Source organism: Crocuta crocuta, unplaced genomic scaffold (assembly GCF_008692635.1).
Source record: "Crocuta crocuta isolate KB4526 unplaced genomic scaffold, BGI_CrCroc_1.0 scaffold31, whole genome shotgun sequence".
NCBI lineage: Eukaryota > Metazoa > Chordata > Mammalia > Carnivora > Hyaenidae > Crocuta > Crocuta crocuta.
The window spans coordinates 2,508,897-2,535,686 of NW_027528362.1; the positions used below are offsets into that span (position 1 = coordinate 2,508,897).

General features: G+C 46.0%; 1 protein-coding gene across 1 annotated transcript in view; it reads left to right on the forward strand.

Annotated features, from left to right (window-relative positions):
* The window catches only part of FARP1 (FERM, ARH/RhoGEF and pleckstrin domain protein 1), a 220,885-nt gene that overhangs the window by 131,490 nt on the left and 62,605 nt on the right, over positions 1 to 26,790 (forward strand). Inside the window, exons 3-5 of the mRNA XM_077753961.1 lie at positions 14,726 to 14,768; positions 17,344 to 17,422; positions 25,749 to 25,846. Of these exons, the coding sequence (XP_077610087.1) occupies positions 14,726 to 14,768; positions 17,344 to 17,422; positions 25,749 to 25,846 (220 nt within the window). The remainder of the gene's footprint in view (positions 1 to 14,725; positions 14,769 to 17,343; positions 17,423 to 25,748; positions 25,847 to 26,790) is intronic.

Sequence of the window (26,790 nt, forward strand, 5' to 3'; positions counted from 1 at the left end):
GGTATAAAGAGCAGAAAGCAGCCTGAAGGAACTGGCAAGGAAGGCCAGATTAGACAGGTAAGGAGGAGAGGCTGGGGTGAAGGAGTGAGAAAGAGGAAACTGAAAAGTAGGCAGGGAGCCACATCTTTTTATACCATTTATACCACAGGACTTTTTATACCATTGCTGTCCAGTAGAAATAAAATATGAGGGCATGAGCACTGGGTGTTATATGGAAACCAACTTGACAATAAACTATTTGTAAAAAAAGAAAGAAAATATGAGCCACATACATCATTTCACATTTTCTAGTTTTATTTTTTAAAAAGTGAAATTAAAAGTATATGTAACTTAACACGTCCAAAACCAGCATCATTTCAACACGTAATCAATAGCAAAAACTGTGAATAAGCTCTTTCACATTTTTTCATACAGAGTCTTTGAGCCTGGTATGTATTCCACACCTACAGACCCTCTCGATTCACGCCATCCGTGTTCCAGGTGCTCAGTAGACATGTGTAGCGAGCGGCTGCTGTCATCGGACAGCACGGTTCTGTACCGGCTAAGGTGCTGGGGCAGCTGGCCGTGTGATTTAAAGGGCACATGGCCTGATCTGACTTACGGGTGAGGAAGAGGACTGGGCTGGGCTGCAGCAGGGCAAGGCTAGAGTCAGGAAGGCCATTAGGGGCTTCCTGTGTTTCAGCTGGAGGCAGAGCAGGAAGGAATTAAGGGAGAACTGAGGTGGGGGGGTGGGGGGGGTGGCTGGAGCCAGGTGGGTGGATTCAAGAGGTTTTGGGGGAGGAGGCGGTTGACGGTATGCTGAATGGATGGGCTTGTGAGAGAGAGCAGGCTCAGAGCAGCTGGGGTTTCCAGCTTTGCCATCTGGGGGGCCGTGGTGCCAGTCGCTGGAGATGAAAGCCCCACCATGTTGCGAAGGGAGAAAGACGATGAGCTCTGTCCCAGACATGAGGACTCGGGGGCGTCAGTGGGCGTCCCAGTGGAGGCATCCAGTGGGCAGTGGGTGTGTTTCCTGGAGCACAGGAAAGAGATCTGAGCTGAAATGGAGATTTAAGAATCACAGGATTATTATTTTTTAATTAGATATTTGTATATTTTGAGAGAGTGTGTGTATGTCTACACGCATGCAAGCAGGGGAGGGGCAGAGAGAGAGAGGGAGAGAGAGAATCTCAACCATGCTCCTGCTGTTAGCATGGAGCTCAGCCTCACAAACTGCGAGATCATGACCTGAGCTGAAATAAAGAGTTGGACGCTTAACCGACTGAGCCACGCAGGTACCCCTGTAAGATTGTTTTAAATATTAATCGAAGCTCTGAAACTGGATGAGCGTGTAGAGAGTAGAGACGAGGCCAGCGGGGAGCACCAGCATTTAAGGGATGGACAGAGAGGGAAGAGTCCTCAGAGGAGGTGCAGATGGGGAGGAGGAAAGCCAGTGGAGGGACACGTCACAGAGCAAAGGAAGAGAGCGTTGCAAGCAAGGCACAGACAGGAGGCGAGTGGGTAGGTGGTGAATGAGCCAATCTGTCACATACCTAAAAGTGGGTGCAAATAGTGATTTCTTAGCATATTCCTGTCTCCAAATACACTTCGCCATTTCCTCATACTTAAATTAAATCTTAGCCTCCCAGACTCCCCAGTCCTTTTTCCGACATGGCACATGACCACAGATGGGCCAGATCTAATTCTACATTCTATTTATCCAACAAATTTTTTTCTGCCTACACTGTCTCAGTCATCGTGCTTTATACCACAGAAGACACATGATATAAAGTGACAGCAAGAGGTGCTTATGGTTTCCATTCATTAGAAGTGCACAGCTTGAAAGAAAAAAGAAAGTGCACAGCTTGGTAAGAGAGACAAGGAAACTAATAATTACACTGTTACACGTTGTATTGAACATTGTTTCATAAACTTATTTTACCTTAAAATAAGGACTCACAACACTGGAGGAAATGCTGTCATTACTTCTGACACCTTTGCCTGAATTACTGCAAGGTCCTAATGGCTTCGTGGTCCTGACTCCACTCTTGCCCTGTTCCGAGCCAGGTGGAGATGCCTTTCTAAACAATAGATAGTAATGGCAAGGGTACTAAGATTCTCAGAATCTGTGCCGTATCTGGGTCAGCTGACTACCTAATGGTGGAGTTGGGATTCTAACTATGGTCTTCTGACCCCAAGTTCAGTGCCTTTCTAGAATTTGCACCTGTGCTGGTGTCTTAACTTCTATCACGCTAGATTCTTATGATCTCACTGCTTTCTTGTAATACCTTCAGCTGCAACATACAGAAAGCCTAACGATGGGCAAAAGAATAGGAGTTTATTTGTCGCATGTAACGCAAAAGCCACCACGTGAGTGCTTACCACATGCCAGACTGTTCTAGTCCCTGCAGACATAACAGCTGACACGGCCCATATTCTAAAGCAGGGATCGGTACACTTTGGAAAGGGCCAGATAATAAATACTATATGAAGGCTTTGCAGGCCATGGGGTCTCTGCTGCAGCTACTCAAGTCTGACCTTACAGTGCAGAAGCAGTTGTGGACTATCTGTAAATGAATAGATGTGGCTTTGTTCCAATAAAACCTTATTTATGATGCGGGAAGCCGCCATTTGCCAACACTTGCCCTGGAGAGTGATAACTTATTGCAAGGTAGCATATTAGTTTTACCTAAAATATTTCATTCATTCCAGGAAAGGCCCATCACATACCCTTTTCTGATGAGGAAGCTGAGGCTTAAAGAGGTTAAGTCATTGTCCAAAGGTACACAGCTAGGAAATGCTTTGATTCAAGTTCAGTTCTGTCTAAACACAAGCTCAAGCTCTCCGTCACCCTTCCATTCTGACAGCATTTCTGTATTGTGCTCTCTGTCAATTACAAAAATCCCAACCTGACAGCTAATTTCATAAAATTTAAGAAACGTTGTTTTGACAGAATTGATCTGTGGTGTTAGATGAGGCGGTCGAGGTGACTGGAGAAGGGTACAAGGAGGGACTCTGAGACCATTGGCCGTGTCCTGTTTCTTAATCTGGGTGCCGGTTCTATGCATGCAATCAGCATGTAAAAATTCAATGAACTGTACACTTAACACATGTGCACCGTGCGTGTATAAAACATCAATAATGGGTGCCTGCGTGGCTCAGCATGTTAAGCATTGACTTTGGCTCAGGTTATGATCCTAGGTTTGCGAGTTCGAGCCCCGTATCAGGCTCTGTGTGGATATCAGTGTGCAGCCCACTTCAGATCCTCTGTCCCCCTCTCTCTGTTTGTCAAAAAGAAACATTAAAAAAAAACAAACAAACACTAAAATGTCAGTTAAATTTTATCCCCCAAATGCAATGAAATAAAAGTGTAGAGGAGCTTAGTAAAGGTGCTTAAAAATTTAAGATGGGTATCTAGTAGTTTCTGTTGCCTTCCAGATTCTGTTGATTTCTAGCGGGGCGGTATGTTGTAGCAGCCCAGGAAAGGGGGCTCTGCAGGTCAGGCTGTCAGCCCTCCCATCACTGGAGCTGGGTGACCGGAGCAGGGGCTGGCCTTGCCGAGCCTCGCTCTGCTTATGGGTAGAAACGCGGGAACAGTGCCCAGCTTGTGGGGGGGTTGAAAAGATCACATGTGATAATATCTATCAGCGTCATGTGACCCTGTGTCTGGGACCTGTTCAGGTGTTCAGAAAGTATTAGTTACGGGAACTCTTCTCGTTCCCCTTTTTTATTTTTTTAATATTTATTTCTGAGAGAGAGAGAGAAAGAGACAGTGTGAGCAGGGGCGGGGCAGAGAGAGAGGGAGACACAGAATCTGAAACAGGCTCCAGGCTCTGAGCTGGCTGTCAGCACAGAGCCCGACGCGGGGCTCGAACCCACGAACCGTGAGATCGTGACCTGAGCCGAAGTCGGACGCTCAACCGACTGAGCCACCCAGGTGCCCCTCCCCTTTTTTAAATTGTCAAAAACAGCTAACATAAGAGTTACTACATTCACTGTCTTGAAGTGGACGGTACGTAGTGTTCACCGTATCCACATTATGCCTCATCTTAAAAACCTCCAAGTCCATGCCCATTAAACAACTCCCTTTTCCTCCCGCAGCCCCTGGCAGCCACCAATCTACTTTCCGTTTCTGTCCGTTGGACCCCTCTAGATCCCTCTAAGTGGATTCCTACTGGGTGCGTCTTTTTGTGCCTGGCTTCCTTCACGGCGCACGATGTGAGGCTCCTCCGCGGGGTAGCGGACAACAGGACGTCCGTGCTTTCTGAGGCTCAGTGATACTCTGTTGAATGGCCGTACCACGTTTTGTGTGCCTGTTCATCTCCTGGTGGACCCAGGCTGCTTCCACCCGCCGGTGGTTGTGGAAAACACTGTGGTGCGCACGGATGTGTCGTCATTGGTTGTTAAATGCTCCTGTTGTGAGTATTACCATTGTCCGGCTTCCTTGGGGCCACTTACTTCTCTGCCGAACCGCAGGGGAGCGTGGTGGGTCTCAACACATCTGAGCGTGCGCTGTGGCAGCTGGCTTTGCCATGGGCCTGTGCACGTTGTGTGGAACACTAGGGTCCCCAGAGTCCCCGGCACACACAGTTATGGACCTTTGTGCCTAGACGGCAGGTTCAGGCAGCTCGTGTCGCGGCCCAGCCTTACGCTCCTTGCCCTGTTTCCATCGCGTGAAGCGCCCGCGTGAGGGTGTGCTGTTCCGTAAGGGTTTGAAAAAGCCTGAGGGAGAGAAGGAGCGCTTTCTGTGGTCGACCATGTGTTTCTCGAGATGGGAAATAAACTGGTGATAATTAGTAATCAATTATGCGCTCCCCTTAATTAGACTTGCCCCGTGGCTTGCCAGTTCATAGAGTTGGTTGCTGTGTTTACATGCACGTTTGGTCTGCCCTTGGCCTTGAGTGCAGGAAGCCGTGCCCATGAGATTGCCCCACAGCAGCAGAGAAGGCAGCTTTTTTATGGATTGGTCTTTCCGTGGCAGAAACGCTATTGATCCTGGGAAACAAGACTCCGTAGTTAGTACGACAGCTAATTGGTAGCTGGAGTGTGAAGACTGGTAAAAGGCCAGAAAAACAGTAGCTTGCCATTGGAGCGAACTCGAAGACCTTGACCCCACTGCCCTCGAGCTTCCTCTGTGTACCATGGACTCTGCTGCACACCTGAATGAGTCTCATTTGTTCTTCTTATGAGAGGTTGGCAAAAAGCCAGACAGTGTGTTAGGCTTTCACAAAAACAGCCATGGATACTATTTAAATAGATGTGCATGGTTGTGTACCAATAAAACTTTATTGAGGGGCACGGATATTTGAATTTCAGCGTTTTCACGTCATGAAATACACTCCTTTGTTTTTTTCTGTCCAATCATGAAAAGTGTAAAGGCCCGTCTTGGCTATAACCAAAGCACATGATAGTCAGGATTGGCACAGGAGCCTTAGTTTACCAGTCTCTGTGTTAAAATATTTCTCTGAGGTAGAGATTTTATCATCTCCATGTTACAGTGAGAAAATTCAGAGAGGTCACTTGCCCAATACTTCACGATGAGCTGTATGACCAGGTTTATAACCAGGATTTTCATACCTGCCTGTCTCAGCAAGCCATTCTCTGCTACGCTTGGCCCATCTCAGAGAGCTGCAGAGCTACATGAGCCTCAGTGCTGGAGATAGGTGTATAATAAGATTTATCTCACCAGCCTGTTGAGGATCCCGGGGAAAGCGTACATTGTGGCTTGTAAATCTCTGTTCAAGCATTTGTTTTGTCATATAGCAGCTGGGCAGCTACTGAACCTCTTTGATGTTGTACTTTATCTGGAAAATGGGATTAATAAGTGACGATTTTACAAAATTGTCATGAGGATTAATTCTGATACTTTACAGTCATGAGCCCAGCAGGATTCCTATGCGTGGGAGGTACTCAGATACCTGTTGTATCTCGTGCTTGCGTTCCAGCTCAGAAACCAGTGACGTTGGATAGAACAGTTCCAGTGTCTAATACAGGCAGGTACAGCTCAGGAAGAAGGTTGGCATCTTCTTGTTTATTTCATATTCTCTGTGCCCGAAGAGAAGTTTTGCCCTTGGTAGGTGATTCAGCCTGCCCTAACGAAATACCGCCGCCTAGGGGGCTTGAACAACACACATTTCTTTCTCACTGTTTTGGAGGCTGAAAGTCTGTGACCAGTGTGTCGGCACAGTCAGGTTCTGGTAAGGATTCTCTTTCTGGCGTGTAGATGGTTACTTCTCACTGTGTCCTCACATGGCAGAAAGAGACCGAGATCTCCCTCCTTTTATAAGGCCACGGTCCTATCCTTTGATGACTTTATTAAACTTTAATTAAGTTGTGAACACCGTATCTCCAGATCTAGTCACATTTCGAGGTTAGGGCGTCCACGTGGGAATTTGGAGAGGCGCATTTCACTCTATAGCTGCAGACGGGCTTTCTAGGGGCTTGAAGCAAGAGAAACCACGGCTGCCTCCCTTGCCTGTGGTTTCCCAGCCCCACTGGGGTCAGACAGACTTCCGTCCTGTATGCTTAGTAGCAGTCTCCTGACCTTGCTTCTTCCCCGGGGGTCTGAAGGCAGCATGGCCAGGAGGGGCTCTTTGTGCAAACATGTACAGGATAAAGACGAGCTGAGCCACAGACAGAAGTTTGGGGATCTAGCAGAAGCGAGGCCATGGAGTGCCTCATGGAGTGCTGTCATCTTTGTTCCTTTGTACATAATGTCTTTTTTCTCTGGCTGATTATTTATTTATTTATGTGTATTATTTTTGAGAGAGAAATTTTAAGCAAGGAAGAAGGACAGAGAGAAAGAGAGAGAGAGAGAGAGAATATCCTAAGCAGGCTCCATGCTCAGAGCTTGATATAATACGGCTTGATCCCATGATCTTAAGATCATGACCTGAGCTGAAATTAAGAGTCAGACACTCAATCAACTGAGCTACCCGAGTACCCCATATCTGGCTGGTTTTAAGATTGCCTTTTTATTGTGGTTTTTGAGCAATTTGATGATGGTATGCTTCCATGCACTTTTCTTCACATTTCTTAGGTTAGGGGTCTTCTGAGCTGTTCGAATCTGTTGGGGTTACAGTTTTCATCAAATTTGGAAATTTTTCAGCTGTTATTTCTTTTCATCTTTTGTCCTGTTTTTTTGCACCTCCACTGCCACCTCCTCTCCTTTGTGACCCCAGTGCCATGCATGTTAGGTGCCTAAAGTTGTTCTACGGTTCTCTGATGCTCTATTAATTTCTTGGTAATTTCTATTTCATTTTGAATTGTTTCTGTTGCTGCACCTTCAAGTTTATTAGTATTTCTTCTCCATTGTGTAATCTGATTTTCTTCTCGCCAACTGTGTGTGTGTGCACATGTGTGTGCGCGTGCATGCGCACGTGTGTTTTAATCTCCTAGTGTGGCTTTTATCTCTAGAGGCTTCATTGAGTCTTTTTATATCTTCTATATCTCAACTTTGAACCTAAGGAATACAGTTATAATAACTGTCTTTATATCCTTCTTCNCTACAGTTCTCTGATGCTCTATTAATTTCTTGGTAATTTCTATTTCATTTTGAATTGTTTCTGTTGCTGCACCTTCAAGTTCATTACTATTTCTTCTCCATTGTCTAATCTGATTTTCTTCTCGCCAACTGTGTGTGTGTGTGCACACGTGTGTGCGCGTGCATGCGCACGTGTGTTTTAATCTCCTAGTGTGGCTTTTATCTCTAGAGGCTTCATTGAGTCTTTTTATATCTTCTGTATCTCAACTTTGAACCTAAGGAATACAGTTATAATAACTGTCTTTATATCCTTCTTCTGCTGATTCCAACACTTGCATTCCATGTCAGAGTGTTTTGTTTTGTTTTTGTCTGAGTATGGGTTTTTCTGCTTTCTTGTATATCTGGTGATTTTCTTTATTGGATGTCAATATTGTGAGTTTTACCTTGTTGAATACTGGATAGTTTTATATTCCTATAAATTTTTATTGAGTGTTCTGGGATGCGATTAAGTTATTTGGAAACTATTTAACCCTCTCAGATCTGGCTTTTAAGATGTATTTGATGGGTCTGGTATAGTGTATAGTTCAGGGTTAATTATTCCTTACTGCTAAGGGATGACTCTTCAGTACTCTGCCCAATGCCCAGAATCCTCAGGTTACCTGATCTGGCTGCTAAGAGTCGGTAGTGTTCTTGACTCTGTGAGCTCCTGGCATTGATACCTTGAATCTTTTCATTGCTTCTTTCTCCCCATTCTTCAGTACTTTCTTCACAAGCTGACATTGATCAGTATTCAGCTGATTACTCAAAAGGAACTTTCTGTACTCTTCCAAATGATCTTTCTGGAGGGAGCTTTCTAGTCTTTGTTACTACCCCCATGAATCTCTGCGCCACCTTTTCAACTCATGGATTTTGCCAGGTTTTTCCTCCCTGTACCACAGCCTAGAAACTTGCTGAAGGCAGAAGCCTAGGACAAGTGTAGGGATCATGATCTTATTTTCTTGTCTCTCAGAGATCCCTGTTTCTCATTGTCTGGTGTTTTGTTCTTTGTTGTTGTTTTTTCCTGTAGAAAGATAAATCCAGTCTGTGTAAATTTACGACAGAATCAAAAAATCTCTAATAGGTGTAAAAAGAAAGCCACACTTCACATTAATATGAAAAATTACATTTTAACAAATTATTACAAACAAAAATTCAAGGTAAAGTTATTGGAATCAGCTTGTGGAAAGACTACTTTGTTGCAATGAATTCTAGACACTGGATAATTTTCTACAACATTTTATCTGGCTCCTATATATTGGTGGCATTGATGAAATATTTCTGTTGTATACAGGTTTGATTTTTAAACCTGAAGAGGAAAGCTGAGCTTTTGTTGAGTCTGTTAGCCTTTAGAGGGACAGCATATTGTGTTACAGAAAAAGCACAGTTTGGGGTCAAACGAACTTGATGTTGAATTCCAGCTATGTGTGACCTTGGGTAGCTTAAATAAGCTTTCTGAGCTTGGCTTCCTTCCTGTGTAAAATGACCACATTGTTAGGAGCATTAAATGAAGACGTATAAAGCACCTGTTTAGTGCCTGACACACAGGATGTGCCCAGGAAATAGTCTCTTCCCAGTGCCCTCCCTGAATGATATCAAGTAACTGCGTCTATCAAATATTTTAGTTGCCTGCAAAATCTACCTGAAATGTCACTCACCAAAATGATAGGGGCTAAAGATGTTAGGGAAAGAAGAGAAACCACTTTGGGAGCAGTGGTTTATCTTGCCCGCCTTTCATAACGAGGCAGTTAAGTGTTTCTTCTCACTTAACACTAACATTAACAGAAGACCAGAGGAAAATAGGGAGCCTGACCGAAATGTAGGCAAACGGGAGAACACTGGGCTGGAAAGCTGTGTTGAAACCAAATTGTGAAAGATAGATGTTGCGGATTGAGTTGTGTCTGCCCGAGATTTGTGTGTTGAAATGGTAACACGCAGTACCTCAGAGTAAGACTGTTCTTGAGAATAGGAGCTTTATTTTTTTAAAAATAGTTTATTATCAAGTTGGTTTCCATATAACTCCCAATTCTCATTCCCAAAAGTGCCCTCCTCCATGCCCATCACCCCCCTTTCCCTCCCCCNGGATACTCTTTTCTGCTTTGTCAAAGATTAGTTGGCTGTACATTTTTGGGCCCAATTCTGAGTTCTCTATTCTAGAGAATAGGACCTTTAAAGAGGTGGCTAAGGGGCACCTGGGTGGCTCAGTCAGTTAAGCTGACTTTGGCTCAGGTCATGGTCTTGCGATTCATGAGTTTGATCCTCGCGTTGGGCTCTGTGCTGACAGCTCAGAACCTTGAGCCTGCTTTGGATTCTGTGTCTCCTTCTCCCTCTCCCTCTCTTTCTCTGCACCTCCCCTGTTCACTTTCTATCTCTCTCTCTCAAAAATAAATAAAAGATTTAAAAAAAAGAGGTGGTTGGGGGTGATGGGCATGGAGGAGGGCACTTCTGGGGATGAGCACTGGGTGTTGTATGGAAACCAACTTGACAATAAACTATTTATAAAAAAAAGGGGGGGTGGTTAAATTAAAATGAAGCCATTAGAGTGGGCCCGAATCCAACTGACACTTGTCACCTTACAAAGAGGAAATTTGGAGATACTGGAGACATTGGGGCATACGTGCACAGAATGGTGGTCGTGGGCATGCGTGTCCAGAAGGCAGACATTTATTTGCAAGTCACGGGAGGTCTCCGGAAAAACCAAACCCACGACACCATGAGCCTCCAGGACTGTGAGGACATAAATGTCTGTTGTCCAAGCCACCGAGTCTGTGGTTGTTGGGCATGGTGGCCCCAGCGGCCTCTTTCCTATAGGCCATCAAACCCCAGCAGGGGAAGTTCAGTGAGTTTTACTGACTGGAATGACCTTTCTAGAAATCCACTCATTTAAACCAGATCCCTGTATAGGCCGGTAACATGGGTGTGCAGGTGTGCTCTGGAGCCCAGTCGCAAGGGGTTTGAGCAGGGACGTGTGGCCCTGGTAGAAGGGACCCATACGGTTGTGACCATCCGGACTCCATCGGCCAGGAAGGAAAGGTGACGGTGCCCTTGTTGCGTTTTTAACTTGTCTGCACCTCGTCCTGGTCTGCTTAGGCTGAGTGAACAAGTGATTGGCCTAAGGTGACCTAGTCTAGTTCACATGCTTCCCAGGGCCTTGCCCGGATATCAAACTTCAGTCCTTTACCTCTGGTCAGGCAGCAACCCGATTTTTCTTCTTGCTCCCCCTAGTTCATCCACTCATAGTAGTTTCTGTTCTGCGTGTGCAGGACTTTTGCTCTGAGGCCCGCACACATCAGTGTGACTGGTAGGCGGGGAGGTTCCCAGAGGCCCTGAGCTCTCCCCCGGCGGGTGAGCTGTGCGGTGACCCACGGCTGTAGCGCTCCGGCTGCCGAGCTCGACCAAACAGGCGAAGTCGGGCCGGCCTGACGCTCCCAGCCCTGCGGGTTCTAACCCCGCGTGCTCCGCTGGCTCCGGCCGGTGATTGTGTTTGACGCTTTCCACGGCGATGCCAGAAACAGACGAGGGAGGTTTTAAAACAATTCATGAAATTGGCAACTCCGTGTTGCCAGAGCACAGCCGTTTTGTCCCGAGTGGTTTGCGGAAGCTGAGGAGGAGCTGGCGGTGGGGAAGGTTCTCGGAGACGGTTCCCCGAGGCGGCCGGGAGAGCGCAGGGCGGGCAGCCCTGGGAAGTCCCACCGGAGATCTCCAGTTAGTTCCTCCCGGCCCCTGCCTCCCACTTGACTGGGGAAGCAGAAAGCTTCCAGGAAGAACTTCCCTGTTCCCGGCACAGAAATTGAAACCCCCGTGCTGACAGCGCGGAGCCTGCTTGGGATCCTCTGACCACCCCCCCGCCGCCCTTCCCCCACTGGTGCTCTCTATCAAAAATTTAAAAAAAAATTTTTTTTAAAGCATCGGGATTAACAACCGACTTCGGCTCAGGTCATGATCTTGCAGTTCGTGGGTTCGAGCCCCGCATCAGGCTCTGTGCTGACAGCTACCTCAGAGCCTGGAACCTGCTTCGGATTCTGTGTCTCCCTCTCTCTCTCTCTCTGGCCCTCCCCTGCTCACGCTCTCTCTCTCTCTCTCTCTCATAAATAAAACATTTAAAAAAAAAAAGCAGAGAGATTGAGAATAGGAGCAAGAAGGGTCGGTCACCAGTGTCCTTAGGGGTGTGAGAAGACAGCCCTAAAACCCAGGGCGACGGCCTGAGGTGGAAGGAAGAGCTGTTCCTCTGAGGGAGACAGAAAGGCCCGTCTGTGTGCACGGCGCCAGCATCCGTACAGATGCCCTCAGCAGAATTCCTCGCGTCCTGCTGGCCGTTGTCTTCTCTCTCAGCCACCACATCCAATCCGTCAGTAAAACCCTTGGGACCTTACCTCTTAAATCTTTTTTTTTTTTAATGTTTTATTTATTTCTAGGAGAGAGAGAGAGAGAGACAGCGTGAGCAGGGGAAGGTCAGAGAGAGAGGGAGTCACAGACTCTGAAACAGGCTCCAGGCTCTGAGCTGGCAGTCAGCACAGAGCCCGACGCGGGGCTCGAACCCACGAACTGCGAGATCATGACCTAAGCGAAAGTCGGACGCTTAACCGACTAAGCCACCCAGGCGCCCCCCTCTTAACTCTTGCATGCACCCGCTCCCCCCAGCTCTCCTTCTGCTCTCCTGGTCCAAAATGCCGCCCCCTCCCGCCTGCACGATTTCTGCGGCCGCCCGCGTGTACCCGGCGCCTCCGCCTGTTCCCACACTGCCAGCCCCGTGTTTTGATAGTGCGCATCCGACTGCATTCGCCCTGGGCCTCCGTCCTTCACGTTGCTCTTAGGGGAAGGATGAAGAAGCTCAGCATGGCTTCCGGGGAGTCGGACCCCTTCCCGACCCGCCCGCGCTGCTCTGCAGCTGCCCCCTCGCACCTCTGGCACCCGGACAAAGGTTTTATGTGTGCGTCGCCATGTGCTCGTCTGTTCCCCTTCACATCTCCACACGACATCATCTTCAGGGACATGTTCCCTCCACAGTGTCCTGTTCGTATCAGGTCTCCCATCCGCTCCCCCCGTGCCTGGGCCAGACCTCTCTGTCCCAGACCCTGGGAGCCCTCTGCTTCTGCCTTCATTCCCTTTGGGTCAGACACGTCTTCACTTCTGTGCAGGTCGGGTGATTCCTGTCGCTTCCTCACTAGACCATAAGCTCCGGGAAGCAGGAGAGCAGGAAGGGCTGCAAAATACAGAAATGAGAATTTCCTTATAAATTCTTACTTACTGACTGGGGGCAACTGGGTGGCTCAGTCAGTTGAGCATCCTGCCTCTGTTTTCGCTCTGGTCATGATCTCATGGTTTGTGAGTTCGAGCCCCATGCAGGGCTCTGCGCTGACAGTGCAGAGCCTGCCTTGGATTTTCTCTTTATCCCCAAGCCCCCCTTCCTTGCTTGTGTGTGCGCGTGCATTCTCTCCCTCTCTCAAAAATAAATGTTTTTTTAAAAAATTAAAACAAATCTTACTGATTTGAAAAGGTGATGGGGGAAGAGTAAACTAAATAAGTAGAGACTTAACATTTTTTAGATTTTGCATTATAAGAATTCTTACTGCTCAACTTAAGGTTAATTTGGATAATGGAGAAAGGCGGAGGACTGGAAATCACCCATCTTCCAACCTCCCAAACACATTTTCCCGCATACGTAAATATTCACCAAGAACATAATTTTTAATGCCTGTGTAATAATGTGGCCTATAAATGTAGACTTATTTTATTTACTGTTATTGTAAAATTTTTCGCTGTTAAGAATGCTAATCACAACATTTTTATTTTACATAAATCTTTGTGCATCAATGTATGATTTACCAAAGTTGCATTACTGGATGAAGGAGTATGTATAGGAGCTGTTTTTTTAAGCTTTAGTTATTCCTTAACTAGTCTCCAGAAACGTATCAATTCGTGTATTCGCCAATAGAGGTAAGACAGTGTACATTTCCCGCTCCCTTTGCTAAATCTGGGAATTGTATAATACAAATACGTGCGTACACAGAGGCATAGCTAGATGCACATTTAATGGGTGGAAGTGGTATTTGATTATTCAGACTTGCAGTGCAACTCACTCCTGAATTAGAACATTTCCCTGTTAGCCATTGTTCTTTTTTTCTCTGTCAATTACCTGTTATTCTTTGCATAGTTTGTGAGTGTTTGCTTTTTCCAAACCTCTTTATGTTGTATATTGTAAATCCTCTTTATATTAGGCACATTAACCTTCTTGTCATACATCCAAGTATGAGCTTCAGTAGAACCCTTTTCAAATGACCAGGTATTTAGAGAAAAGCATGTGTGAAATGGGATAATACAGCTAAATTATGTTTTTTGAATAAGGGCAGCTGGTTTTCCTCTCTCTTTGAATCTTTCTCCCAAAACTGCACGTGTGTGAAGAGTCTGACCTTTGAAGCTGGATAGACCTTGTCTCGGTCCTGCGTCTGCCAGCCTGGGACAAATTATTGGTCCCAAAAGTCTCAGGTTACTCTCCTGGGTAGCAGGAATCCTTCGGACTTGTTTAAAGAGGTAAAGACCGGGGAGCCTGGGTGGCTCAGTCGGTTGAGCTGCCGACTTTGGTTCACGTCATGATCTTGTGGTCTGTGAGTTCGAGCTACAGGTCAGGCTCTGAGCTTTCAGCCTGCTTCAGATTCTGTGTCTATCTCTCTCTCTCTCTGCCCCTCCTCGCTCTCTCTCTCTCTCTCTCTCTCTCTCTCTCAAAAATAAATAAGCATTAAAAAAATTAAGGAAAGGGGTAAAAGCTTATGGAGAGTGCCCAATGCAGAGGTAATATTCTAAACATATTCATTCCCATCCCATATCCCTCAGAGACGTGCTGTTCTGTAAATGCATATATGTTCACGTATTTCGTTTCATTGAGGAGCATGCATATTTCACCCAGCTGGTAGCCAGCCATGCAATCATACACCCGTATTTGCTGAGTAGCTAACTCTGAATACAACAGTACAAATGACAGGAGACACATTCTTAGTTAACCATTGGAGTCTGGGAGACATTGTAACTTTGAAGCTCAGAGATAACGTCAGCCAGTTTGGATCTGTGCTATAAAATCGGTCGATGATGTCAGATACACCGCCCTGCAGAAAATAGGCACAGATGGCCTCGAATACTCGAAAGTATTTTGATTTTAAACAGCTCCAAGTCAAGCCTCCAAACACGTGCATTCTTTCATTGAGAATTTGTCTCAATCTGTTTTTTCCTTTGTAGGTGTGGCTGGATCTCTTAAAACCTATTGTCAAGCAGATTAGAAGTAAGTATATACCGTGTGTTTCACAGTGATGTTAACTATCAAGGCAGACATTTTCCTCCTCTGGACGTCCTTTGCTCTGTGGCATCCAGCACTGGTGAAGCAGATTCTTTTTTTTTCTCCATAATTTCCTTTCATTCACGAATCCACATGCCATTAAAATGTCTCTTCTGCAATTTTAATATTTAACAATTTGGCAATCAGAACCTTGCTTGGAAAATCAGATCTCATTTTGATTAACGACGAAAGCATGCTATTAATTCTGGACTAATTGAGCTTGCCTGGTCTCGGCCTGGTGTCGTTACTGTCACTTTCGAAGAGGAATGTGGAGCCACGGATTCATAAAACTGGTGTTAGGTTTTCTGTCCAGCCTCTTCAAAGCCTGTGAGATCAGAGTGCAGGTGTTGCTAGGAAAAATAAAGTCCCTGAAAATTGTGTGTGTGTGTGTGTGTGTGTGTGTGTGTGTGTGTCTGTGTCTGAATGGCAGGCAGAACTGAAGGGAGTCTGGCTTGCATTTATACCGTGTTTTGGGGAAGATTTAGGGGAGGAGTGAGGGAAGGCGGCTTGCTTTCTCTCTGCCTTCTCATTGTGCCTCAGGACCAGGACCATTGCCCTCCTCTTGGCTTTGAGGTCAAGCTCAGAGTGAGACAAGTCATCCCAAATGCTCCTTCCCTGCAGCCAGAGCAAAAGTCTGAGGATAGTAACAAAATTGCATTGCATTAGTTGAGCTCCAGGCTCCCCACTACTTTGCTGGGATTGTTTTAATGTCTGGTTAAGAAATCCCACTGGGCCACTTCTAGCAGGTTAGGTGGGTGTACTGAACAGGCACACTGTCTGGGTGGTCCTTGTGCATTTGAAATTGATGTTGAGCTTCTGTCATTTAAATTAAGCAGTTATCGATGCTGAAAATGAAACTGCCATTGTGTGTTTAACATTTACCGGGGTGGCTGGCCTGCAACCTGCATGTGGGGGAGGGGGACACATTGCTGAGAGAAGCCCCCAGTCCTGACGGGTGGAGGTGGCGAAGCATCCAGAGTGATGACATGTGTCCCTGTGTTACCTCCTGGGAAATGCTAACTGTGGCAAGGTGTCTTTTAGCCCATTGCCAAATGCAGACGGAAGACCGCGTCTGTCACTGCTGGGTCCACACCGAGTGAGGATTCTCCTTCGGTCTCCATCTCCGTGTGCTGTGACTAGTTGTGTGTGAGACAAAGCTGTCATTGTGCATTGAGGGGTAGCACCTTCCTACTTTCCGGTTTTCTAAGGATCTGCCGTAGCCTCATGGGATCCCTGTGGGGAGGAGACGGCATGGCTTTTCCTGACCTTCCCCATTTTGCTATTGTTACTTTATGATCCGAGCGAGGGTTTCTATTCACTGTTAGAGTGAGTGGTCGGGACAAGGGGGCCCAGTGTCTCTGGGCTTTGTTATTTCCGTGCCTTGTTTTTCTCCTCATTTTGGATATATTGCCTACATCGTCATCTTCTATTGCTCTTGGGTTTTTTTCCTAAACTTAAATATGTGATCACAGAAATGATAATATAACATCTGTTTTTTTGTGACAGCAAAAGGTGGAGCAAAGAGATATTTTCTGCTTTTATGCAACTGCTGTTAAAATTTGGATTTCATTATAGTGCCTTATATTTCATAGAACATAAATTCACTGCTGTCATTCCAAATGATAGAACCCAGAAGACTGCTCTTATATTGAGCATAAATATATATAGATATAGATACAGACATAGATATGTATATAGGTACATATATAGATACATGTATAAAATTTGATTCATACCTCAAAACAAGCTCTGATTCAGGTTACAAATTATTATTTGATGTTTTAATTCTGACAGGTGACCCATCTCCTTGATCCTTCACCCACCCCAGATCTGCTTCCTGATTTTGCCTGAACGCCTCCGTAAGGTGGTTTATAAGACACACATAAGGGCTGTAGCTGGCTGACGAGGGCAGGGTCCTGTCTTCTTTATGTTTTCTCTCCAGAGCTCGGGAAGCACCTGACACACAGATGCCCATACGTATTTGATGAACACAGTGGAATCTACCTTGTAGATCATTTAAAATACCAAATTGTATAACTGATTTACATTTTCATTATTTCCTCATTATCTAAAGCCCATATTTTGACTGAAAGGGCCAATTAGATAAATTTTTTTAAGCTAAATGCCTGTTGTTTTAAAAATGTTTTAACATTTATTTATTTTTGAGAGACAGAGTATGAGCAGGGGAGGAACAGAGAGGAAGTCACAGAATTCAAAGCAGATGAATGGCTGTTTTTAAAATCTGGGTACAGTTTAAGTCTTCGGAGAAAAAAAAATTAATACCCGAATGAAATACTCTTGTCAGATCATTATTTTATAAGGGCTCTCTGCCTCCCTGCAATATGGAAGTACGGATTACGAACTGAACCACCTCGTTCAGCAACCTGGATGTCAGCAGATGAATTCTTGGCAACTTGGAATGAGCTCCATTATTTGATGTATAATATACCTTCTAAAGTCTTTTTCTTTAATTGCGTTTGAAACGATTCAAACATGCTTTACTGTTTTTCCCCCCTTTTAGGGCCAAAGCATGTTGTTGTGAAGTTCGTGGTGAAATTCTTTCCACCTGACCATACACAACTCCAAGAAGAACTCACAAGGTTAGTGGTTTAGCAACTTGCTATTTATTGCCACGGGGTGCCGAGGAGAAGAGAAAGTTAATGTTCTCAGCCAACTGATTCAACATGTTCCCAGCACTTACCCGGCCCCCATCTGCCCTGTGCCCCCAGCGGTGCTGACCAACGTGGGGGGAAAGGAGGTGCCACGTTTTCCTTGAGTCCTGGGTTTCTGCAAAGCTGGGCTGTGAACTGATCTTATAACCTCTTGCTGTCATATTTGACTTCTTACATCTGTCACATCACGGGACAGTTTGGGGAAATCAGACCCTGTGAAAGGGTTAGCTCTGTGTCTCTCTGTTGCTGCCCTGGGTGGGTGGGCCTGAGCTGAAGATGGACTGCTTTGCGAGCTGGCCCAAGTGGGAGAAGCGTGAGCACGGCGTCATGCCTGCCGTGGGTCCCCCTGTGACTGGCTGGTCTACTTGTTCCCTCTGTGCCTCTGCTAACTCCCGTGTCGCCGCCACCACGCTGGTTGCTTGGCCGCAGTTATTTTGAGGATGAGCAGTAGGAGACTTAAAGTGGCTGGCGCCGGTAGGGATGCTCTGAGTGATAACCCTCACCACCCTCGCTATTCCTCATTTTCTAATTTGCACAAGGCGCCCGGATGCTGAAGGAGAACAGGGCCTGGTAGGAGTGTGTGAAGGCACACTGCCTCCCGTCCGGGCGTGCTCTCTCTTACGAGCGGTACACGAGTCTGACCAGCCAGAGTCCTGCCGCCCGTGGCTTTCAGTCTTGCAGCTGATTAGACCAAGCCTATCACATCTTTCTCCTCACCCTTGGTACGGAGCACAGGGTCCTGGATACTGTGGGTGGTTGACCGTCATTTAGCAAAGGGATGACGACGCAAAGTCAGCAGTACTTCTGACGTGGACGCTCTGTGCAAGCATGGCTCCAGGCACTGGGAACAGAATTGGGAAAAGACCAGCCTGACTGCGCAGGGGAGCAGACAGAATGACTGATGAAGCAAAAAGGATCAGGTCACAGTGAGAGGTAATTGAAGGAGCAGGTGTGTGATTGAAGGTAGGAGGTAGGTAACTGAAGGAGGAGAAGATGGTAGAAGGTGACCAAGTGAACCACTTGCGATGGGTCAGTCTGTGGTGCCTTTGAGGAATTTGTGGGACTCTGTCCCTCCTTTTTGGAGGAAGAGCTTTCTAAGTGGAAAGAAGAGCTGGGCAGCATCCGAGGCAGGAACAAGTTCTAGATGTTCAAGTACAGTGGACCTTGAACAACACAGCTTTGCACTGCACGCATCCACTGATATGCACATTTTTTTGTACAAATCCAGCACAGGACTGTAAATGTGTTTTGCCTTCCGTAGGGTTTTCTTCATCACATTTCTTTTCTATAACCTACTGTTTTGTAAGAACACAGCGTACGATACATATAATTTACAAAATACGTGTTAATCATGTTTGTTATTGGCAAACCTTCTGGTTAACAGTAGGTAAGTTTTGGGGACGTCAAAAGTTACATGCAGGGGCGCCTGGGTGACTCAGTCAGTTATGCCTCCAGCTTCGGCTCAGGTCATGATCTCGCGGTTCGTGGGTTCGAGCCCCGCGTCGGCCTCTGTGCTGACTGCCAGCTTAGAGCCTGGAGCCTGCTTCAGATTCTGTGTCTCCCTCTCTCTCTGCACCCTCCCCTGCTCATGCTGTCTCTCTCTTTCTCTCTCAGAAATAAATAAAACATTAAAAAAAATTTTTTTTAAAGTTACATGCAGATTTTTGTGCACGGGGTTGGAGCACTAATCTCTGTGATGTTCAAGGCTCAGCTGTACCTAAGAGAAGGCTGGCATGGCAGGAACAGAGAGGGCGAAGTGCAGTGAGGTGAGACGGAGGTCGGATGGTTGGTGCGGTTAAAAGTCTAGCTGCGTGTGGGTGCTGGGGGACAGTGACAGCTGGGAGTCCAGTGAGGAGGCCATTGCTGTTGTCCGCACACAGTGGCGGCAGCAAAGGAGTTGGCAGGCGTGGAAGTGGAAAAGGGTGGCCGCAGATGCTGGCCTGTGGCTGGGGATGGGCTTCCTGCATCCTGGTGATGGGCTGGCGGTGGAGGCTGAGGGGACAGAGGGATGCTTAGATTTGACTTAAGCAGCTGGCGATAACTAAAATGGGAAAGGGCAGACGGAAGGAGGGGGTGACGGAGGGCTGGAGCGTCAGGAGTTTGGTTCTGCCGGCTTACGTCTGAGATGCCAGCCAGACATCGCGGGCAGGTCCGGAAGGGCACCGGGAACACAGATGTGGAGTTCCAGGAAGAAGCGAAGGTCGTGACTCTTCGCGTGGCTTTGAGTTTTCTGAACGAGTTGCTGATTGTCTCCCTCTGCTTGCAATCCTCAAATCCACGCAGTGGCCAGCAATTGCGGGAGCCGGCAGCCTTTTGGGAGGCGTGCACAGTGGCCTAAGAATGGTTCACATAGAGGTGACACCACTAGGCTGGGACTCCAGGAGGCACGAGACAAGCCCGTGACAGTAGGCTCTTCTGGGGGGTCCTTGCTGGGGCCACTGTGTCTCTGTTTCTGTGCTGGGTTCCTTCTCGTTGGAATGTGCTTTGCTTGAAGCTCCGACTAGGATGTGAATCTAAAGGCAAGTCCAGCTCTTGGGCAGGAGCCTGCCTTTGCCTCCTGCTTGTCACTGGGACTCTGTCCGGCTTATGAAGTTGGCATAAATCCTTTTCTTCCCCATCGCTATTCCACTTTGCTTTGAGTTTTGCACCTTTTCAATTCTTGTGAATCATTGTCTCCAGAGGCTTATAGTTTTCTCTCTTTTTTTTTTTTTTTTTAATGTTTATTTTTGAGAGAGAGAGCAGGAGAGGGGCAGAGAGAGAGGGAGTCACAGACTCTGAAACAGGCTCCAGGCTCTGAGCTGGCAGTCAGCACAGAGCCCGACACGGGGCTCGAACTCACGAACTGCAAGATCATGACCTGAGCCAAAGTCGGACCCTAAATAGACAGAACCACCCAGGCGCCCCTGGTTTTCAACCATTCTGGTTTTTCTTCTAAAATTGCATGTAACTGTGACCATCGAGCCACGTGTGCCCAGGATGTCGCCAGCTGCTCTGGAATCTAAATTCCTCAGCGAACACAGGCTCAGCTGGATGGAGCAGATTTGGGGCTGCTGTCTTTGCTTTCTGGCTTCCGGTGTTAACTGACATTTTAATCATCTTTTCCAAGAAGAGAATCCTTTTGTGCCAGGGCGAGCGAAACTGGTATGAAACTTAGAAGCTCCTTGTCACTTTTGACTTTGTCATAAGGTGTGGCAGGAAGGGGACCTTCCAGATCCAGTGTGCTGCCTCCCTCATTCTCACATTCCCGTGTAAGCAGAAATTGAACCATGTGACCCTTGAGGTTCTGGCACTTTCCTATAGCAGATGGGGAGTGCTGGGGGGCGGGGGGGAGCGTTGGGGAGAAGCTCTGTGTGGACAGCACTTTGGGCAAGGGACATGGGGACAAGAGCAGAACAGGGGTGGGCCTGCAGTTCAGCAGACTATAAGGGACTCTAGCTCTCTGGTTCATTCCGTTACTTCTCACGCACAGCTTTCAGCTTCCCAGTTGTGGACAGAGCAGATTGAATTGCACTTTGCTGTTAACCGAGAGGCCGAACTGCGCTTTCGGCGACCGTTGTGTCCTATTGCTGCCAGGGCCCCAAGCCTCTAGAAGGAGAGAGAAACGCAGTGACTCAGAGGCGCAGGTTTGAAATAGCTAGGGGAGGGGTCTTCGGGAAAGGACTCGCCGGGTCTTCTCATCGCAGAGTTCCGAGTCACTCCCGCTGGGCTGTAGGGCTTCCGCACACTTTGTCCTGGGCCTGCGGTCTCCGAGAGGATCCCACTTCTCCTTGGCGCTGCTCTCCGTGGGGGCGGAGAGACCCCTGAGAACTTGCAGCATTCGACAAGGCCTCGGGTGCTTCCTCAGGCTGGCAGAGAACTTGTCAGTTACTTTCCACTGGAGAAGAAAGGAGACTCAGACCTCCCAGGTGGAAACATCAAAATAGACCCGTTTAAAGTGAGGTGTCAGGTTTAAAGTGAGGATGGTCGATGTGATCTGTAACCTTGACCATCCCTGGACGCCAGAAGCCGTCTTCATTAGCCTGGGCACGGTCATGCCCTTCTCCTGATACCCACCCTTCCACCAGGGACTGACTCTGCTCCGAGCGCTTTGTACTTTGAGCGTTCACTCCTTGAATTGTATTTAGTGCCTGCTGAGTTCAGCCTCACCTGATTTAGCCCCCCGGTGTTTGATTGGGACTGTTTCTGTTTATAATGTGAAAGGTGTTGCTGAGTCTCTAAAGTTAGCATGGCAGCCAGCTTGCTCAAGATTTATGGCTGTCATTAGGAAGTCAACAGTTAGTACCCAGGAAGATCATTCTCGTATTACAGGGGCCTCTGAACAGGGAGACTCAGCGTGATTAGGGAGTGACAGGTTCACCACAGTCTTCAGAAGGGCCCTTGCCCTGTGCCTAAATGTGTGAGCTTTCTGAACCCCTGCTGACTCGAAGGCTACGTGAGCCCATCAGCCAACGTCCCCAGAGCCAATCAGATTCTGACCGTTGATCCGTCCCTGAACGTTTCTCCTCGGACACAAGACCCTGTGTTTGAACTGGTAGATGGTAAAATATTCACAGTGTAATGCTTTTATGCCCTCTACTCAAAAATTAACCAGGTGGAAGATTAAAGCCTGTAGCTCTAAGTGTTCAGCTCAAAAAAATAGTTCCCCCTGCCGAATCCAGAAAGATGGCAGATACAGCCTTTTCCCTTGTAAACCCATATGTTGGTGTTTTGGTTCTTTTATATTCTCTGACTTTCTTCCCTTTGACTTTCCAGAGACAGAGAGCATGAGAGCAAGAATAAATATCAGGGGGCTGGGTAAAGACCAACTTATCAACAAGTGGATCTGTGGGTGATTTTTGTTTTGGGTTTTTTGGGGGCCTGGTTACAGAATTGCCTCTGTAGTTTTTTAGTTTATTTTTATTTTTTTTAGTTCTTAATAATGGAGTTTCTTAAGTAACAAAGATAATTCATATCTTTTTTTCCCTTTTTTTAAAAAATATTTATTTTTGAGAGAGACAGAGACAGAGCACAAGTTGGGGAGGGGCAGAGAGAGAGGAAGACACAGAATCCCAAGCAGGCTCCAGGCTCTGAGCTGTCAGCACAGAGCCCGATGCGGGGCTTGACCATATGAATCGCGAGATCATGACTTGAACTGAAGTTGGATGCTTTACCGACTGAGCCACCCAGGCGCCCCTCTTCCTTCCTTCTTTCCTTCCTTCCTTCCTTCCTTCCTTCCTTCCTCCCTTCCTCCCTTCCTCTCTCTCTCTTTCTCTCTCTCTCTCTCTCTCTCTCTCCTTTTCTCCCTCCCTTCCTCCCTCTCTTCTCTCTTTCTTTCTTATTAAATAAGCTCTATACCCAACATGGAGCTTGAACTCACAACCCTGAGATCAAGAGCCCCATGCTCTACCAGCTGATCCAGCCAGGCGCCCCTAGTTTTTCTTTTATAGGAGAAAATTTGCTAACATTTACTGAATGTTTTTATTCTAGTCACTGTACTTTCCATGTATTACTTCATTTAATTTTTATAGAACCCTCTGTGGTTGGTCTTCTAAAAAGCCCCCCCTTTTTTAAAATTAAAAATAACCTTTCATTTTTATAAAAATAGCAAATGTATACTATGCAAAGTTAGAATATACAGATAAACAAGTATAAGAAGATAAAATACTGTATTCCTGTTCCCCAGGGGTGATCATTGTTAATTCATTACTGTGATATCCTGATTTTTTTCTACGCATAAATACGTACTTTTCATATAATATCTTGGCCATACTCAAATCTGTCCCATATATGTCGTTTGTATCTGCTCATCTAAAGTAAGATTCACAGGGCGCCTGGGTGGCTCAGTTGGTTAAGCGTCCAACTTTGGCTCAGGTCATGATCTCACAGTTCATGAGTTGGAGTCGCAGGCTCACCGCTATCAGCATAGATCTCGCTTTGGATCCTATGACCCTCTATCTCTCTCTTTGCTCTCCCAGCTCTCATGTGCTCTATCTCTCTTTGAAGAATAAATAAACGTTAGGGGCAACTAGGTGGCTGAGTCGGTTAAGTGTCCACTGTGGCTCAAGTCTTGGTCTCCTGATTCACAGTTCAAGCTCTGCATCAGGCTTTATTTTGATAGCTTGAGGCCTGGAGCCTGCTTCAGATTCTGTGTCTCCCCCTCTCTCTTCCCCTCCCCTGCTCGTCCTCTCTCTACCTCTCTCAAAAATAAACATTAAAATTTTTTTAAATAAAAATAAACATTAAAAAATAAAATGAGATTCACTATAGGACCATAACTGCACTTGGTTATGTCCTTGGATCTCATTTAATCTAGCAGAGGCCCACCCTATTTTTTTTTCATAATACCATCTTGTTGATGGACCAGTTATCTATAAAATATCCTACCTCCTGAATTTGTCAAATGTCTTCCTTGTGGTGCCACTTAGTTTCTTCCTCTATTCTCTGCATTTCCAGAAAACCGGAATTTAGTTCTATAGGCTTGATGGATCCAAGCTGAATGCTTTGGGCCAGAATCCACCAGAAGTGACGTGTGCTTCCCATTTCATTAATGGTGCTAAGATTCATCATAAACTGGGGTGGCGATGTTCTGATCTTGTCATTGTGAGGCAAAGTCATGTTCCTTTGTCTTTATGCAAATGTCCAGTCTCCAAAATGGTTCTTACAGCAATTAACAGTGCTTGCCAGAGTCCATCATTTTCTTCAATGTTGTGGAATGAGGATTCTTGCTGTCATTAGTTGGCGTACTTCCCGAAAGAACTTTGCCTCATTTTTCTGTATATCCTGAAATACCCCTTCTACTGGAGAAGCAGAGCCCATCCTCAATTTTTTGATTTGGTTACCAAGTTTTGAATAAAGAAATGCTTTGGGAGTCTTCTCCACTGGTGATAACATTTTCTGACTTTCTGGTTGAGTATTGAAATGGCCTCATGACTTTTCATCAATTCTGTGTGTTTTGATTCACTTTAATTATTCTTGTTGCTACTCAAGGTGCCCCAGCATTGGCGAGTGGACATCCCTTCCAGATGTTTCTTTTGCTTTTTAATACAACCCATTTATATTTCAAACCTGTCTTGCTTCCTGGCATCACTAGATATTACAAGCTCACTTTGTACCTTGCCTTACCTCATACTTGAAATCTCCTGTTTCTCTATGGAGAAAATTTAGGCATTCATACTGATTTTTGTTTTCAAATCAAATTTCTACATTGCACTAGTTTCTATTTAATTCCTTTTATTTATAAATACATCATCTCTTGGGGCACCTGGGCTCAGTTGGTTGAGCGTCTGACTCTTGATTTCGGCTCAAGTCATGATCCCAGGGTCATGGGATTGAGCCTTACATAGGGCTCTGTGCTAAGCCTGGAGCCTACGTGGGATTCTTTCTCTCTCTACTCCTCCCCCATTCGTGCATGCTCTCTGTCTCCTTTTCTCTCCCTCAAAATAAATAAGTGCCTCTTCTCTTTCACCAAAAAAAGTTTACTTGCTTTATTCTGCAATATGGAGAAAATAACTTTAAATTAATTTTTATAGATCCTGCAACTGAGGCTTTTGAAAGAACCTAAGTGAATATTAATTACACCACACAAAAAAGGACACTCTTGTCTTTCCAATTCCATTGGCAAAAAAAAACTCTCCCTAACCATTATAGCTATTATTATTAGCTGAGCCTTCAAGTTATTTTTTAGTATACTTGATCTGCAAAAAAAAAAATGTGATGTTTATTATGCCCTGCAAAAATTATAGACAGAGTAGTAAGATACAGTCTTGGGGGTTTTTTTGTTTTGTTTTTTAATAGTTTAAAGAGTGAGTGGGGGAGGGGCAGTGAGAGAGGGAGCGAGGGAATCCCAAGCAGACTCCACGCTGTCAGCACAGAGCCCGACGTGGGGCTCAAACTTGCAGACTGTGAGATCATGACCTGAGCCAAAACTACGAGTTGGAGACTTAACCGACTGAGCCACCCAGGCGCCCCATCCTAGGTTTTGACATGGAGAGATACAGCCATAGAACAAAATGTGTTATTCATCATGTGAAAAGATTACAGTGTGTCTCCTGGTCCTTTTAATGAGGGAGGAGTATTTACGCTGCAGCCAGTGGTGCCGGGAACTCATTCCAGCCAGCGCAGACTTTCTTTTCCTTCGTTTGTATGCCTTTCTCTAGTCCCTCTCCGTGTGGACGAGTTGCCAGAATGAACCTGACTTTGACACCAAATCTTCCGCCCTCTTCACATGACGCCAGCCTCTAGGTGTGTGACGCGTCCTCTGTGTTTGCGTTCACAGGTACCTGTTTGCGCTGCAGGTGAAGCAGGACCTGGCTCAAGGCAGGCTGACGTGCAATGATACCAGCGCGGCTCTCTTGATCTCCCACATCGTACAATGTAAGTTCTGATGGTTTCTTTATGAGGTCGTGTTGGAAATAACAGTGATCTGGTCGATGGGGGAAAATAATCACATCCACTAAAAACAGTAATTATGTCTTTGTGTTATTTTGCTGTTAGCATGAGTGCCCATGGATTGCAAACAATACTCCTAAAATATCATTTAATAAGTGTAGCCCCCAAATACTGGCCTGTGAATTTTGTGTCCTTTTCAGGACGAGTATGCTTCTGTTGATACTTCTGTTGATGCAGAGGAGAAGCTTGGACAGATGGTGGCCAAGTAAACTAAACTCGATCGGTCCTGTTCTCGGATTTAACATTCATTATTGAACATGGCACATTAGCCTTAAGAAGTAAAACTGTCAAAGATGACACTTCTTGTCTTCTGCTCTCCCAAGTTCAGTAAACCCCAAGATGTATGAAGCTGGCCCGAATCCTAGTGATGCTTGAAACTAGATATTTTGCTTTCTTAATCTAGGCAAAGGATCACTTAGATTGTACTCATTCTAAAGCATATTGACAACCCAGCTGGGCATTTTTTTTTTCCTTCTTGGACAAGACAGGAGTTACTTGAAATGGAATATACACATTATGTTTCAGGAAGATGATTATGTCCCATATATTAGCACTAGTATAAAAAAAATGTGCTATCGTATATCATTTTACAATTTCCGTTGTATCCAGAGTAGTCCCGTTTAATTATCCCGTTCGGATAACCACCCACTTAACACTATTTCCAAAGGTTCGTAGGAAGTGTTGCCCCTAGTGGTCAATACATTACTGAGCCTAATGGGATCGGGTGTTTTCTAGGGATCATGCTTATCTTATTTTTTATACATGGGCCTTACTGCAGACTTACTGGACTTAGAAAGTCATGTTATTGATTCGCCATGGCAGCAGGAAACTAGAGTGATTGCCCTGCTGGCCCAGCTGGAATCAGATGA